Source organism: Megascapheus bottae, chromosome 6 (assembly GCF_031878675.1).
Source record: "Megascapheus bottae isolate mThoBot1 chromosome 6, mThoBot2.hap1, whole genome shotgun sequence".
Taxonomy (NCBI): Eukaryota; Metazoa; Chordata; class Mammalia; order Rodentia; family Geomyidae; genus Megascapheus; species Megascapheus bottae.
Genome location: NC_143514.1, coordinates 43,642,358 through 43,659,163, shown reverse-complemented (window position 1 = coordinate 43,659,163; position 16,806 = coordinate 43,642,358). Strand labels below are relative to the sequence as shown.

The window sequence follows — 16,806 nt, the reverse complement described above, 5'->3', positions numbered from 1 at the left end:
ACATTTTCACATAAAGGGAAATCCGTGTTTTCATTCAGGGCTTTCCTTTTATGTTCCTGTTTGGAAAACCCTACTCCTAGCATGCATTTGGCCAGATCTTATAGAAAGCAAGGGTAGAAAAAGGGAGATCAGCACAGGGTTTACAGACCAGAAATCTGCTTGGCAAGGATTTGCTGAAGACTGTGGTATAGAAGCTGCAGAGAAAGTACCTTGATGATTGATTTCCATTCAAGTCAGACTGACTGTAGTGTGGTCATTTTTCTAACCCATAACTGCTCACTCCCCAGCAGTCTGCTATCTGCAGGGTGTCTGAATTATAGCAGCCTATGTCCGTGTTACCTCTTATCCAAATTACACTCGTTTCTTTTCCCATGCAAATTCATCAGGTTTACAGCCCCTCGTAGCCAGTCAGGAAATTCTGACAGAGAGCACAAATTGATAAAATGAGTTAATTTTACAACGCTTATTTTTTTCTTTCTAAAAGCCCTCTCTTATTGGCAGCATGCAGGAAGCATATTACAGTAAAAAGAAGATAACAAAGGACTTGGATTTTCTTGCCATAAATTACTTTCCAAGTTAATTCCCTCTAACGATGATTCCAGATTTGCTGGAGTTTTCATAGCATTATGCGTTGTACAACTGTGCCTTTGATGGGGAAAAAGAACAAGTATTTTCCCATGTTCACTCCTTTTGTGCCAGTGACATGAACTTTCTTACAAGATCTTTGCCTCTGGAATGCAAAACAACACTAAATTGTTCTGAGCCCCTGGAACTCTATGCTGTTGTTGGACTCCCTGCTTCCCCTTGGTCCCTGCCAGTGTTAGAGTACAAGCTCTCAAAACCTTCATGAGGGATTTAGGTCCCTCTAAAATCTGAAGAAAAAGAAGGGAGAAGAAAAAAACCTCTAATTTTTCAGTTGTTTTTGCCAGTTGGAAATTTAGTGTTGAATCCTCATCATCTTTTTTTTTAGGGAGGAGGTGTGAGCAGGGAGAGGCAGCTCTTGCCTTTATGCCATATTTGTTCATGGCCATGTGGCTTTGAGGAAAAGATGATATGATGGTTAATTTGTACAGTGTGTGCCTGGTGAAGGGCAAGGTTTTCATTCTCTTGTGAACCGTTTTTCCTCAAGTATCTGGAACAACTCCTGGCACCAGGGAAGTGCTGAGCAGATGCATATGGCATCCCTTTGGGTACAGCCTCTCAGAGGACATGTGCCATTAAGCTGGACACTGATAGTCATTCAGTGAATGTTCCCTGCTGATTCCTGTTGAACAAGTTGTAAACTCAGTGCATCAGTAATCTACCAGGCAGAGTAGCTTGGAAATTTGGATAGAGCTCCCTGCCCCCATTGCACTCTTCCTTCCAACAATGTAAGCCTGAGCAGATTGTCTCTGGTGGATGGCAGGAGTTCAATAACCACAACCTTCTCCAACTACTAATGTGTATAGAAGAGCAGGTCATTAAGAGGGTTGGCTACTAAAGTAACCCTTTTCTTCCAATAGCCCACATTACTATAATGATTCCTTAATAGCAAACCATTTATTAAGAAATGACACAAAGAGTACATTCTACTCATGACAGGAAAGAGAGGGAAGGGGGCTGCTGGCCCATGACTTAGAATTAACATCTGAAGGCTCAATTTCCAAAAATCAGTGTTTCAAGAAAAATTCCTTGGTGGAACAAGATACTTCAGACTATAGTAATTGCAATATTGTTTAAGAAATGAAGAGCCCTTCCCCTACTACCATTATGCAAATTTATAGAATTCTACATTTCAAGCCTGGCATGGTGGCTTAAGCCTGTACTCCTAGTTCTTTGGGAGACAGAGATTGGAGAATAATGGTTTGAAGGCAGCTTGGGCATAGAAGTTCAAAACCACTCCGTATTGAACAGTGGCTGAACACGATGGTGGTACGGCCTGTTATCTAAGTACAGTGGACTCACAATGACTGAGCATGTTGTCATGCACCTATAGTAAAAGGAAGCGAAAGTAGGAAGATTCCAGCCTAGGCTGGATAGTGAGAACTTATCTTTAAAATTACCAATGGCGAAGGAAGCTAAAGGTATGGCTCAAGTGGTAGAGCACCTGCCTTGAGAGTACGAGGTCTAGCCAGGCATGGTGGCTCATGTCTGTAATCCTAGCTACTCAGGAGGCTGAGATTTGAGGATCAAGGTTCAAAGCCAGCCTGGGTACAGAAGGACCTGAGACTCTTATCTCCAATTAACCTCTAGAACATGGGAAGTGGGGCTTAGATCAAGGGTAGGGCAGTAGCCTTGAGTTGAAGAGCTCAGGCCCAGGGGAAGAAGGTACCCTGGAGGTGAAGAGCTCAGGGACAGCGCCCAGGTAGGGTTCAAACCCATGACCCACCAGAAAAAAAAGAGGTCTAGCATCAGGTCTTCAGTTCTGTCAATAAGGAAAAGAAAATTCAAGGCACAGTGGCTCATGCCTGTAATCCTAGCTACTGAGGAGGCTGAGATCTGAGGATCGCAGTTCAAAGGCAGCCTGAGCACTGAAGTCTGTGAAATTCTTATCTCCAATTAACCACTAGAAAACAGGAAATGACATTGAGGCTCAAGAGGTAGGGCTGAAGAGCTCAGGAACAACACCGAGGCCCAGAGTTCAACCCCTATGGTTGACCAAAAAAAAAAGAAAGAAAAAGAAAAAGGAAAAAACATTTTACATAGCTTCAAGATTTCTTTTAGTGGGGGGGAGGAAGATGAATAAAAGGAGAGAAAAACTTAGTTCAACGTATATCTCTTGATCATTAGCTTCATACACAAAGCTGTTTGGAAACACAGAAGCTCTGGTACCTTAGGATGAAAGGTCATGTGGTCTGACCTCTGACTTCATGACCCAGGAAAGTTGTTTCACTTCTTTGTGCCTCAGTTTCTTCCTAGTGGTATTGTGGAATGACAGGTCTGGAGCTCTTAGTCCAGCACCTGGCTTGTGAATCAATCACTTGTGGTTTCAGGATGGCAGTATGTAGTAGGGTGGTGGTTGTGCATGTTTATTATAATTATCATTAGAATTCTGAGAGCAAGAAGATGTAACCAATTTTCATGGGGTAGCTGGCAAGGTTGGGATCCTTGACAATCTCTCCTGTTCCCAAACTTGTTCATAGTCTTCAAGATGCAGCTCTCTCTAGTTGGAGTGGATCTTGCATGTAAATGTGACTCAGTTAAATATCCAAATACCTATCAGTAAAGATAATTGCCAAACAGATTTGATAGCCTATGGACGAAGTGACATAGTCTGCCCAGTCCTTTCTTGCAGGGGCTTTGGAGTTTTAATCTCTAGCTTTAGAAGCCTTAAAGTGATATTCAGGATAAGCCAGAAATAAAGTGACACTGGATGAGCCATTTAGCCCTAGACAACTTTTATGAGTTTCTTAATGTGCAGAAATGCTAGCTAAAAAGCACACTACATTATACTGATGATCTGTATTTGTTAGCAGTGCATTCCCTTTCACTTATATATATGCTTTCCCCATGGATAAATAAGAAGTCTCTCAGACCTATCATGGAGAATATGTCAGATAGCCACTGTACATATTCTGTTTTCTCCCTTGGTAGCCTTATCCTATCTTCCAATTTGTGTGACCAGGACTCCTCTATTGCTTTTTCCCACCTCTGATGGTTAGTCTTCTCTCATATATTCTGTTCTTAAATTTTCTTTTTAAGTTCTATTTTTATTATCTTTAAGTAGTTTACAAAGGACTTCCTGCTCATCAAATCAGTTTATAAATACAAAGCGTCTTGATTCATATTAAACCTTTCACCATTCTCCCCTATCCCTTCCAGCCAGCCCCACCCCTCAGTTTTCTTAATTTTCTCATGGGCTACACATTGAATCTGATGTCTGCACTCTACTCCCCTTCCTATGTCGATTCTTCCATCCTCCTCGGCTTGGCTTCCCTCACATACTTTTCAAGTGCCAGTATTTTGGTATTCATTTCATTGGACTGTAAGTTCACTTTTCTAAGGAATTACACCATTTGAATTCACTCCCCTGTAAGTACCTTCCTTCTTGTTAATACATTTGCGCCTACTTTCACGCAACCCCCTATGTGATTACTTATACATTTATAAATTAGATCTCGCTTCCACTGGTGAGTGAATAGTGCTGTTCATTCTCATGAATAGTGCTGCAATGACCATGGTTGTGCCAGCGGCTCTACTGTATCCTGATTTGCACTTTGGGGTAAATGCCCAAGAGTGGCATTTTTGGATCATAGGGTAGTTCTATGTTTCATATTTTGAGTAATCTTCAGAGTAGTTAAACAAGTTTACGTGCCCACCATCAGTGTAGTATGCTTCATTTCCCCCCACCTCCTCACCAGCATCTGTTGTTTGTACACTGAATGCTGGCCATTCTAACTGGGTGAGATAGAAACTCAGTGATATTTTGATTTGCATTTCCTTCATGCCCAGAGATGTTGAGCATTTCTTCATTTATCTCGTGGCCATTTTTACTTCTTCCTCTGAGAAGTCTCTAGGGAGCTCATTTGCCCTTCCCATTTATTAATTGAATTGTTGGTTCTTTGAGGATTGAGTCTCTTATACTCTCTATTTTCTGGGTATTAGGCCACTGTCTGATGTATAGCTGGCAAAAATTTCCTAGTCTGTAGGCTGTTAGGTGAATGTGCCTCAGAATCAACAGTTCACAAACATACTGCCAAATTCACAAACTGCCCTGGACACCCCCCCCCCACACACACATACCCTACTTTCTAAACATAGGCAAGTGTGCTCTCTTAGCTCCTCTGCTTCTTTAAGACTGGGCATTCTCCAAGGAGCAGTGTTAGTACCTGTTCTTCCTGTATCAATCAGCTTGCTTTGATCTTAGAAAATGGTGGGATTTGTAACTCCTCTGAACTTTCTCAACAAATCCTTTGCACATCCCCTGTGATATTTCACACGTTCAGCATCACATTAGAACTTCAGGTATTACTCTAATGTTCCACTTAGACTTTAAACCTTTTGGGAACAGAGATACCGTATGTCTTTTTCTTTTCTCTGCCTAAACAGAAGCCTCAGAGCTCTTCTCAGTGCTGGCTTCTCTCTCTTGATCTCTCTCCTACCAAGAGGTTAGTAGAGAGGACCTTCCATAATCTCCCCATGCTTGGTAATGAGGCTGCAGAGGTCCAGCTCCGTTCTGAGACAGGTGAAAAGAATTTACATGTAGATTAGAAGCTGGTGGTTCATACCTATAATGCTTGCTATTGAGGAGGCTGAGATCTGAGAATCCTGATTCAAAGCCCGCGCAGGCAGACTAATCCAAAAGATTCTTTTTTCTAATTAAACAGAAAAAAGTTGGAACTGGAGGTCCAGCTGAAGTGGTAGAGCTAAAATTTAAAAAAAGCCAAGTGAGAACCCTAGTACAGAATGAAACAGAGAGAGAGAGAGAGAGAGAGAGAGAGAGAGAGAGAGAGAGAGAGAGAGAGAGAGAGAGAGAGGAGAAAGAAAGAAAGAAAGAAAGAAAGAAAGAAAGAAAGAAAGAAAGAAAGAAAGAGAAAGAAAGCCTAAATGTAGAAATTTACCATGCAAGTCTATCACTGAGGGATGGGCTTGATTTTCAAAAACTGAATGTGAATTTGAAAGTTTTCCACTTCTTAGCAGTGACTGTTTTTTATACAATGACAGTTTTTAGTAAGTTGCCAAAATACATGACTCTGGGTTTCAGAGGCTCAGAGTACTAATAAATACCTGTTATATGACAGGCTGCTAAGATGATGAACACTGAACTGGATTGTATTTGAGCAGTCCACTACACACACACACACACACACACACACACACACACACACACGCACACACGCACACGCCATGGCCTATTTCATACATGAAATGCCATGAAATAGAAGAGGAAATTATGCACATAAATTTAATATTAAAAAGCAAGGTATAGCTAGCAATATCCCTAAGTAAAGTTTTTTATATACTTACTCTTAAGCCTAATCATTTGATTTTGAACTAAAGGCCCTGCCTCCACTCTCCCTGAGAGACTGGTTTGATTTTTAAAAACTATATGATACCATGAACCAAAGGCCCTAAGTTCAAGCCCCAGTATTAGCACAAAAATTATATGTGAATTTTAGTGTTTTCTACTTGGCAGTGACTGTCTTTATGTAATAATAGTTATTAAGACTCAGTCATTGATCTTAGACAACTCAGCATTTAGACTCAGAGAGTGCTGTGTTCCTTCATAGCCTCTGTTTCCTCGTGGTACCATACATAGTTTCCCAGCTAACTGATCTGGAAATAGTCCCATTATGTCACTAGTTAACACATTTACTTGACTCTAACTTCTACCTGACTTAGCTCTGGCTCCTCTTTTCTATCCTATGCTTTTAGACCCATTTTCTACCTTAAACTGATCAAAAGGTTACCTTGGCATCTGGCTTCCCAGTTCTCTTCTTCAATCATCCCTCTGTGTCCGAGGCCTTCTACCTTATAAATGCAAATCTCATGTTGGCATTCCCATCAGCTGCTGACTCTCCCTTGGCTAGTGAATAAACTCAATGTGGTGGTCAGTTATATTTGACTATCACCTTCTGGTGGCCTCCTAGTGTTGGGGGTTCTATCAGAAGTTAGCAATATAATCCCAATGGAATATAAGTGCTTTAATAGCTTAGAAAATTGGGATATGCTGAATTCAAATCCATACCCCTTGCAGGAATCTACTACATACTTCATGATTTGACGTAGGCATTGTATTTCATCAGGCTGTCAGAAATTTTCTCTTCTCCCCCCATTATGCTGCTTCTTCTGACTAGAAGCCCTCCTTTCCTCTCAATTGTATATGCCTTCCTATCCTTCCCTCTTTCTGTGTAGATATCATAGTTTGCAGTGTCCTTGGACTCCTTTAAACCTCTTACTACCAAGCCAGGCTAGAAAGTCATCTGAGCACCATATCCATTCAGGAATGGCTCTGTAGACTTGTAGACTGACTTTCTATTAGTCTGTTTCTCCCCCTCTAGAGCTGGAGGGGGTGGCCCCTTAACTTTCATCCAAGTGTCTCTTCCCCCAGCACAAGTTCTTTGGCATACCAAGCTCCTTGTAATCATTTCTTGAATGAAAATCCCTGGTTCCTGAGGTTCCAGTGGTTATTCACAACTTGTATCTAATTTGTTTATATATGTACTTGTATGGGCATAACTTTACAGTATACAATATATTCATCTGTTGTTCTTCCTTTTGTATAATCTCTCAAAAAAATGACTACTTGCTGCTAATGTCATCTCAACACAAGTTTACGCAGTTTTTGTTTTTTGTTTTTTGTTTTTTGTTTTTTGGGGTTTTTTTTTTGCCAGTCCTGGGCTTGGGCTCAGGGCCTGAGCACTGTCCTTGGACTTTTTCTCAAGGCTAGAGCTCTACCTCTTGAGCCTCAGCACCGCTTCCAGCTTTTTTTTTTCTAGATATACCAAAGAATTGAACCCGGGTCTTCGTGCATGCTAGCCAAGCACTCTACCACTAGGCCAAACTCCCAGCCCCCAAGTTTACACAGTTTTAAAGTAAGACTGGCAGATGTCATTCATTTAAAAATATCTGTTATACTTCCATAGGTAAGGCATCTGTAAGGATATACTATGGACATCTCAAGGACATAAATAATATGAAGAATCACATCTCAGAGAGGATCAGCTCTGAAAATAGCATATTACCAAATCAAATCAGAGGTTGGCAAGTTCTTCTTTAAAGGAACTTTGTGGAGCACATGGCCTCTTAGAGCTGCTCTGATGGTGTAATGCACAGTAGCCATGGAGAATATGTAATAAAGGCCTGTGCCAGTGATCCAGTGAGTCTTCATTTACTTAAATAAACAAAACACGCAACAGAAAAAGACAATGGCTTGGGCTGGTCTTCGGTGACTCACACCTGTAATCCTAACTACTCAAGATGCTGAGACCTGAGGATCATGGTTCAAAGCCAACCTAGGTGGGAAAGTCCATTAGATTCATCTCCAATTAACTACCCAAAAAGCTGGAAGTGGAGCTGTGGCTTAGGTGGTAAAAAACTAAACTTTAGCAAAAAAGTTTACAGATAGCATCAGGCCCTGAGTTCAAGCCCAAAACTGGCACATCCACACCTCCAAATTATGGTTTGGGGCTGTAACTCCCAAGGTGTGAAATATCTTAATGTCAAGAATGCTGAGGGGATTTAGATTAAAGAGAAAGCACCCAGCATATTGCAGGCAGCAGAGAGTGAGTAGCTAAAAAGTTTGGTTTGTTCTCAGGAAAGCAGAACCAAATTGCAAAATTCAGAGAAAAAGCCGTCAGATATAGTCAAGAGAGTCCAATGAAGGTTTGGGCTGGTTGTTCAAGAAAAGTCAAATACTTGGAAAGTAGAGATCAGAAAATTTCAAGTTCAAGGCCAGTGTAGCCAAAAACTTACTGAGGTCAACAAACAAACTAGACAAGATGGGACATATCTTTAAATCTAGTCACATGGGGGATGTAGATAGGAAAATCATAGTTATAATGCTCTCCTCAGGTGAAAGTGCAAGGCTCTCTCCAAAAAGGAATTAAAGCAAAAAAAGGAATGGTGGTATGACTCAAGTGGCAGAGCACTTGCCTAGCAAATAGCCCCTGGCTCACCCCCCTGTAGTAGTAAAAGGAAGAAAGAGAAGGAAAAGAGGAAAGGAAAGGAAAGGAAAAGAAAGAAAAGGAAGAAAAAAGAAGGAAGATTAAAGGCAATCACAGAGAGGTATTTTTTTTTTCCAATTGGGACTTGGACTCAGGGCCTGAGCACTGCCCTTAGGCTTTCTCAAGGTTAGAGCTCTACCACTTGAGCCACTTCTGGCTTTTTTTTCTATGTATATGGTACCAAGGAATCGAACCTGGGTCTTCGTGCATGCTAGGCAAGCACTCTACCACTAGGCCAAACTCCCGGACCCACAGAGAGGTATTTTTGTTTAAAGCATCCAGGAGCATTGTAAACCTGGTGACAGTTTACTATTGCAAACCAATAACAACAACAGAAAAGATGACAAGTATGTTGGAGGGAAAAAAAAGTATGCCTGTCTGGTGTAGACTTTTTATTGCAAGCATTCCTTTGAAGTCACAGTTGACTACTGTTATTTTGGATAGGCTTCCCAGATAAATACAAAAAGGAAAGATGCTAAATGTAACACTGAAATAGACTCTCATTGACCCATTTGCAGAACTTAACTGATGTTGCTTCCCTTGTTGTGTTTTTCATTCCAGCACCAATAGCTGCAGGAACTGGCCCTAATTTTTCCCTCTCAGATTTGGAAAGTTCTTCATACTACAGCATGAGCCCAGGAGCAATGAGGAGGTCTTTGCCCAGTACATCCTCTACAAGGTAATTTAATTTTGAACTCTGGCCCTGCTAGACATTTACCAATGTGCCTGTCACAAGAGAAAATACCAAATAAATGCATTCATCCCAACAAGCTGTTTCACTGGGAATCCCTGAAACAGGCATGTAGTAAAATGGAAAAAGAGTATGTGTATACATATCCATATGTACACATAGACACATATATACAGTAGACACTGAAAAATAGTGAACTACTCTGTGGATCATAGGATTAGAAAAAGGTCTCAAAAGGATTTTTTTCCCAAAAGGAGTTACTTGTTCTGGACTCTGCATGGTTAGCATTGGAGAAATGGGGAGAAAAGGCCATGGTGCTATGGGTGTGTGAAGAGGGAAGGTAATGAAGGAAGCATAATTTGCAGAAAGAAAGGATGCACTTGATGAGGGGAAAGGAAGACATGGGCAGAAGGAAGACCAGATGACACCTGCCTAGTCCCCTGCCCACCTCCAGAAATACAGCTCAGTCCCTGTACTTTTCCTGTGAAGCTCTCAAAAGTCTCAAAGTCAGTCAGTTAGATTTCCCTATTTGTTATCCTCATGTGTGGTTATGAAAGAGGAAGTGGTCAGATAGCAGGGGCATGCCAGACCCTAGACCCTGATGTTCTGGATTTTAAAAGAACAAACTTGGGTGGGGTACCAGTGGCTTATGCCTGTAATCCTAGCTACTCGAGAGGTCAAGATCTGAGGATCGTGGTTTGAAAGTCCACAGGCAGAGTCCATGAGACTCTTATCTCCAATAATCCACTAAAAAAACAGAAAGCAGCACTGTGGCTCAAAGTGGTAGAGCCCTTGCCTTGAGCAAAAGAACTCATGGACAGAGCCCAGTCTCTGAGTTCAAGCCCCATGACTGGAAAAAAAAAAAAAGAACAAATTTGAAAGCACATGGAGTTCTTGGTCCTTGTGACTTAGGTCATGAAGCCACCATGCAAACGAAGCACTTAGTAAGATCCTGTTGTCTTTAGATAACCTGTACCAGGGAAAGGGGATTATGTATTAAGCCCAAAGTATTCTTTTACAAATTGGCTTTACCACTGGACTGTGACAACAATGGAAAGAGTAATGCAGAACCATCTTTCATGTTTGTGTACTTTGCAGAAAAATGTTTGTCGAAGGCCTATGTTCCCTAAAGCAAGTACAGTTTTTTAATTTAAAACAACACCAAGATTTTAGAAATTTTGTTTGGCGGAAACTCAGGTTAACCTTGCTTTTTTCTATAGTGTTTTAAGCATCATTCGTTTTTCTTTCTGGAAAACCAACTCAACCATTCTATAGCTACAAAGGCGCCCCTAGACAGAACCTCTACCTCCAGTATTCATGTTTGCTGTTGTTCAAATGTTTCCTGACTTTAGTGTCAGCTCCTAGAGAGAAGAGGGTGCGGAGAAGAGGTTTCAGATCTACAGGGCATTTCTAACAGAAAAAAAGAGAGATTGGGAACACATTTGGGTGTGACTCCACTTTGAGGATTTGGAATGTTTGCTGATGGAAGAGACATTGTGTGTAACGACACTCAGTCAACATGAAAACGCTTGGCAAATACTTGTGGGCAGTGATTAATTGAACAGTTTACAGGCTGTTTGTTTTTCCTATGTGTGGAGCACCTGTCCCCAGTACCTCCAAAACAGTACTCCTCACCTCTTGCCCTTCTGCACACTTCTCCAATGATGTCTCATTATCTTTTATTGTGCCTCCCCAAATAGAAAGCTGATTATTAATGTCATTTAAAAAGGCTAGTGTCATTCTCCTATTCTGCAAATAACTAACCCTGATAAGGAGCTAATTGTAAACATCATCAGTAGTTAATAACTCAGTAATGTTTGTTGTGCTTTCATTAGGCTTTTCCTAGGATGGTTTTTTTTTTTTCCTTTTAAAAAAGTCTCTGAATGCATAGGCTCAGTGGATTTATCAGCTTTGAAAATGGGCTTGCAAAAATACTGTAGATTTACATGTAGAGAAGTTTATCAGTTAATATTTGCCCATTATATGCCAGTATTAATTGGGCTGGGCAGACAATATATTGGGTATGTTCCATACCCCCATCTGGTTACATCTTCACACAGTTTTACAATGTAGAGAATTTGGCCATTGAAACAGTGAGATAACACAGAGCCCAGAGAAGTTAAATAACTTGGCTGATGTCACAGTCCAGGTAAATGTTACCCTCTGCATTCCGATTTGCATCCATTGGAATGTACAAACCATGGCCTTTCCCAGGATGTCTCGGAAGAATGAGGATGACACTGATAATAAAGAATAATTGAATATGGAATGGCAGAAGAGAAGCATGTCACATCTCTGCCTTTCCTTGGCATGTAGCACTTGCCTTCTTAAATATCATTATCATCTTGAGGTCTGTGGCTTTCCTACATCCACATCTGGAGTCTTCGTCCCTTGAAGAACAGTGTCTAGTGCCCCAGATTCTGCAGAGAACACTCAAGGCAGCAAGGATGTTGTCCTCAGCACAGTGGAAATAGAGACTCTCACAGAAGGTTTACAGTCAAGGAAGTGGCAGATAGTAGCGACTGAGTAGATGTTTGTTTTCAGGATACCATGAAAACGCTGTGAAAAAGCACTTTATAACCCTGTGTATGCAAAGCAAGGTCTTGTACGTGATAAGAATCAAGGAAGTAGCTAAGCACTGGCAGCTCCCATCTGGCCTTCTAGATAATCAGAAGGCTGAGATCTGAGAGTCATGGTTTAAAGCCAGCTTGAGTAGGAAAGACTTACTTGCAGTTAATCAGCAAAATGCTAGACTACAAGTGTAGTCCAAGTGGTAGAGTGCCAACTGTGAATGAACTAAAGCTTACCAAAAGCTCAGGACCTTGAGTCCAAACCTTGGTACCAGCACACATCATGAAAATAAATAAATAAATAAATAAATAAATAAATAAATAAATAAATAAATGGAATCATGCAAACAAGCCTAAGTAAGCATTAGGAATCGAACTGCTAATTTTTTAGGTTGAATTTCTAGAAACACATTCAAATTTCAAACACAAGAAGAGCTTGGGTGTCACTCCTTCAAAGATATTTACCCTATCATGTATGGGTGGGTCTTACTGATACTTGCCGGTCATCCTCAGATATTTCTGGAGACTAAAATTCAAGATGTTAGAAAGTCAAGAGCAAGAAATAAGATCAAAGATCCATTCATTTCTAAAAGTTTAAGAAGTCAAAAAAGGAAATAGATAGGCATTTTCTGTAGATCCAGAGTAAAGTACCTCCAAAATTATACAAAAGATAGTATAACAATTAGGATAAGATCCTGTTTTTATTCCAAAGAACTTCATCAAAATAAACCTACTGGGCTGGCAATGTTGCCTAGTGGTAGAGTGCTTGTCTAGCATGCATGAAGCCCTGGGTTTGATTCCATAGTACCACATACACAGAAAAAGCAGAAGTGCTGCTGTGGCTCAAGTGGTAAACTGCTAGCTAGCCTTGAGAAAGTCCAAGGACAGTGTCCAGGCCCTGAGTTCAAGCCCCAGGACTTATTTAAAAAAAAAAAGATAAACCCACTATCAAGTTTGGGGAAACAGTAAGCTTAATCTTCAAAGCCCTGCACTTGTCCTTCACAGCCTTGCTAATCCTCACTCTGGACGCTTCTCTTTCCTTCCTCTCCCCACACTTCTACCTTACAGATGTTTTAATCTTTATGTCCACTTCTGAAAGTCCAGCTTCCCAGCTTAGCTGCCTATAGGATTTCATACCTACATTTTATCAGAGCATAACAAGGAAGTAAAATCTCAGGGAAAAGAAAATATGAATAATGGTAGGTTGCTGGGTAATGGAACTGGTCCTCTGGGTTGGACCTCATTGTATCCTGATACTTGGATAAATCCTTGTCACACACACTGGCACAGCAACAGTTGACAGCTGCTATTAGTCAGATGCTGTGGTAAGTACTAGACATTAAAAAATAATAATAAGAAAGAGTCCCTTTCTTTATAGATCTTATAATCCTATCACAACATGAAGTTCCTTGCTTGTTGTTTGGTGGGGTACCTAAGGAATTTTTTTCCAATTCATATTCTTCTTACCTCCACAATGACTTGTAGAGGATTTCAATTATGAAACATTGCAGATATGTTAAACAGAAAAAGAAAAGCATGTGGAAAAAATAGAAGTAATTGTTTTATCAGGTATATTAATCAAGAATTATGCCTCTAATTTGGCCCTGATCTTCCTGATTGCCAGGGCAAGAAGCATAAAGCAATATAGTATGTCATTTACATTTTCTTATAAAAGAAAACAGTAGAATTCATTCAGAGACCAGATTTTTCTGGTTTTATATATTGGAAGGAAGTTTTTATGTGTATATACCCTCCTATAAAGAATTTCCATTAGATGCCATTTTACATAAAGTACCGCAACATTTTTCAAGTGGCTATTTTTCATTGTGCTTAAAAGAAGTCAAAGAAAGGACATTAAATAAGTTATTAAAGAACTTTCCTCTGGGTACTGAGTTAGCTTAGGCAGTTATGTTTATTTCCTGTGGGGTGGCATTAATGTGAATAGAACTTAATAGCTAAGAATACTGGAATGCTGACACCAGTAATCAGAATTTCTTACATTGGGCCTTGCACATTTTTCACTAAGATTGTTTAAGCAAATACTTTAACTGTCTCTCCACCCCTAGCCTCACTGCACACCCTTCTTTTCCTTTTGCTTCCTAAACCATCATGTGCACACAGAACTCCAATGTCACATGCTTACAAGGATTCTCAGAGTCTCCATTGCTTTTAGGATAAAGTCTTGACCCACAGCATCTTCTGGATCCTATACCTTTCTGCCCCTCCTTCAACCTTGGCCTCCCAACAGCTGATACGCCCCTCCCACCTGAGAGCAATGCTCACAGCCTCTGGTACCCAGTGTATGGGAGCTCAGCCATGAGGGCCACTACTACTTGGCCCCAGAGTGCTCTAAGGCCAAACATTAGTCCTTTAGGTAGTGCACTGTGAGAGTGTCTTGGAGCAAGGAGGGAGATCCGGGTGGGAGGAAACAGTATTTGAGCCAATGACAATTTGCCAAATGGAAAGCACGGTTTCCTTATTTTAAAAATCAATGGATTCCTAAGTAATATATCCCTGAATAACAGCCTATCCCTCCCCCTTTCCTCCACTTTTGTTTCTCTGTTCCTTAGTCAGTACAAACTCAGGTTTGCTTGGCATGTGCTCTATTAGTTAAGTCATTCTGACAGTTCCTTTTTGCTTTATATTATATTTCAAAAAGAGTCTTGCTTTATGTCTAGGCCGGCCAGGACTTCAGTCCTATTTGTGCTTTTTTGTTAGGATGATAGGTATAGCCATAAGAACTTGCTGTTGTGTTTTCCTCATAGCTTGCCACCATGCCAAGTCTCAAACTGTTATATCCCAACTGACCTCAAGCTATGATCCTCTATCTCTGCCTCCATAGTACCTAGGCTTATAGACTTGAGTCACCATACCCAGATGTCTCCTTGACACTTAAAGACAATTCCCCAGGAATACTCTTAGAAAAACCTCCAAGAGGATCATTGTTTTCTTCCTCCATCACATGACCTGCCATGGCTTCGATATGGTTCCTTCCTAATTCCTCTTTTTCCTCCGGTCCCTCCATCTTACTCATCACAGTCTCACAGCACTTGACATGTAGGAAATGCACAGTAAGGATTTGATGAATTGAACCCATGGAATATTCTATACCTTGACACAGAGGAAGAAGCTCCCCAGCAGGCACTTCCTCTAGGCAGGAAATCTCCCACTGTGTAGGGCACTAGAAACATTGACAGTGAAGACAACTCAAGCAACAGCAACAGGCCACATTTCATACTTTTTCTACTTGTAAAACTACAGTTCTTCCACCGGAGAAATGAGATCTACTTTGGAAGCTCCTCATTCATCCTTATTCCAGAAATAAGTTTTCTTTGGTCCTCTTTGTATTGAGGAAGGGCACAGAGTCATCATTGCACGTATCCTTTGTCCATGTCTGTTGGTCTCACAGGTACTCACAGGGCCCTCAGTATTCCCCTTCCTGTTTCCACCCACTCTTGTAGCTCAGGCATCTAGTGGAGTACCTGGACTGCTAAACTCTACAGTAAATATTTTGGCAGGAACAAATCCAAGTAGAAGATGTGAAATGGAGGGGAATAAAAACCATCTGAGCCTTTCTTGAAGGATCTCAAGTCCTGCTTTTTATTTAGTGTTTTACCCTTTCTGGGAGGCCAGCAGGGACTGAATTCATGTCTAGGTGTACTGTGACTGGACAGCCCTCCACCACTGCCCACAGAGATAGGAAACTTGGGCTTCCTTCTACACTTCCTGATAGAGGCCATCAGGAGCCAGCCCTCGGTTCCTCAAAGGAAAAAAGGTGCAGGGTGTGGTGGTGGCAGAAACTCACCAGACGTAAAAAGTCAAACCCAGACACTTGGAACAACACAGGCCCAAAACTTCATTCCCCATGCAGTGACTCACCCCACTGCAGGAGAGCACAAGTGGATCCTGGAACCACACACACCAGCCCAGTTGCTTCCTCCCTTGATGTCTTTCAGTCAGAGAAAGAGAGAACAAGAAGAAGGGGATTGGGTTTGCTTTTAAATATGCACTCCTCTGTCCTTTCAGCTCCACGAAGCGCCTCAAGTCTGTGGAGGATGAAATGGACAGTCCTGGTGAAGAGCCATTTTACACAGGCCAAGGACGCTCTCCAGGGAGCGGCAGCCAGTCCAGCGGATGGCATGAAGTGGAGCCAGGTGAGCAGGAAATGGGGACCCGGGTTCCATGCCATGCTTGGCAGTGAAGAAAGCAAGCCCCAGATAGCTGACTTTGTCCACATAAATATGTGCTTGTGCCATAATCTGACAGCCACATTCATGAAAGGCTAGCCACACACCGCAGAGATGAGGCTGAAAGGCAAGACTGGGGAGAATCACAGGTGATTTCTGCTCACACATTATCACTTGTATTACAGTTCTCCATTCCATTAACCATTGTTGTTGTGGTGGTGGTGGTTGGTTGGTTTTTGGCTGATTGGCTAATGGAGATGTGTCTGTTCTTTCCAAGCTGGCATTAAAATTCTGAGCTCCCATGATCTTCCTGCCTCAGCCTCCTGAGCAGCTAAGACAAGTGTGTGTGTGTGTGTGTGTGTGTGTGTGTGTGTGTGTGTGTGTGTGTGTTTATGCTTATCAACTTTGGGGGATGGTGGTTATCTTTTAGTAATCATAAGAAAAACCCATCAATTTTTTTTTCAACTAGATAGAAAGCATTAGAAAGGAGACTGAGTTCTTTGTGTCCAATTAACACTTAAGAGTGTTATAAACTGAGAGTACACCTGAATATCTTTACTAATACTGGATATCTTCCTGATCATTTTGCTGTTTAAAAGCAGCAAGCATCTTTAACCCATCACTTTAACAAAGCCAGTGTTGGCTGGTCTGATGCCCTGGAAATGTTTCACCTTCGCCCTGGAGTAATTCTGATAGCTGCAGCTGTTTGAAAT

At 41.3% G+C, this 16,806-nt stretch overlaps 1 protein-coding gene across 6 annotated transcripts in view; it reads left to right on the top strand.

Moving 5' to 3' along the window:
- The window catches only part of Nfia (nuclear factor I A), a 367,217-nt gene that overhangs the window by 257,391 nt on the left and 93,020 nt on the right, over window positions 1-16,806 (top strand). For all 6 annotated transcript variants that reach the window (XM_090334728.1, XM_090334731.1, XM_090334732.1 and 3 more), the window contains exons 5-6: window positions 9,207-9,324; window positions 15,933-16,060. In XM_090334728.1, the coding sequence (XP_090190854.1) occupies window positions 9,207-9,324; window positions 15,933-16,060 (246 nt within the window). The remainder of the gene's footprint in view (window positions 1-9,206; window positions 9,325-15,932; window positions 16,061-16,806) is intronic.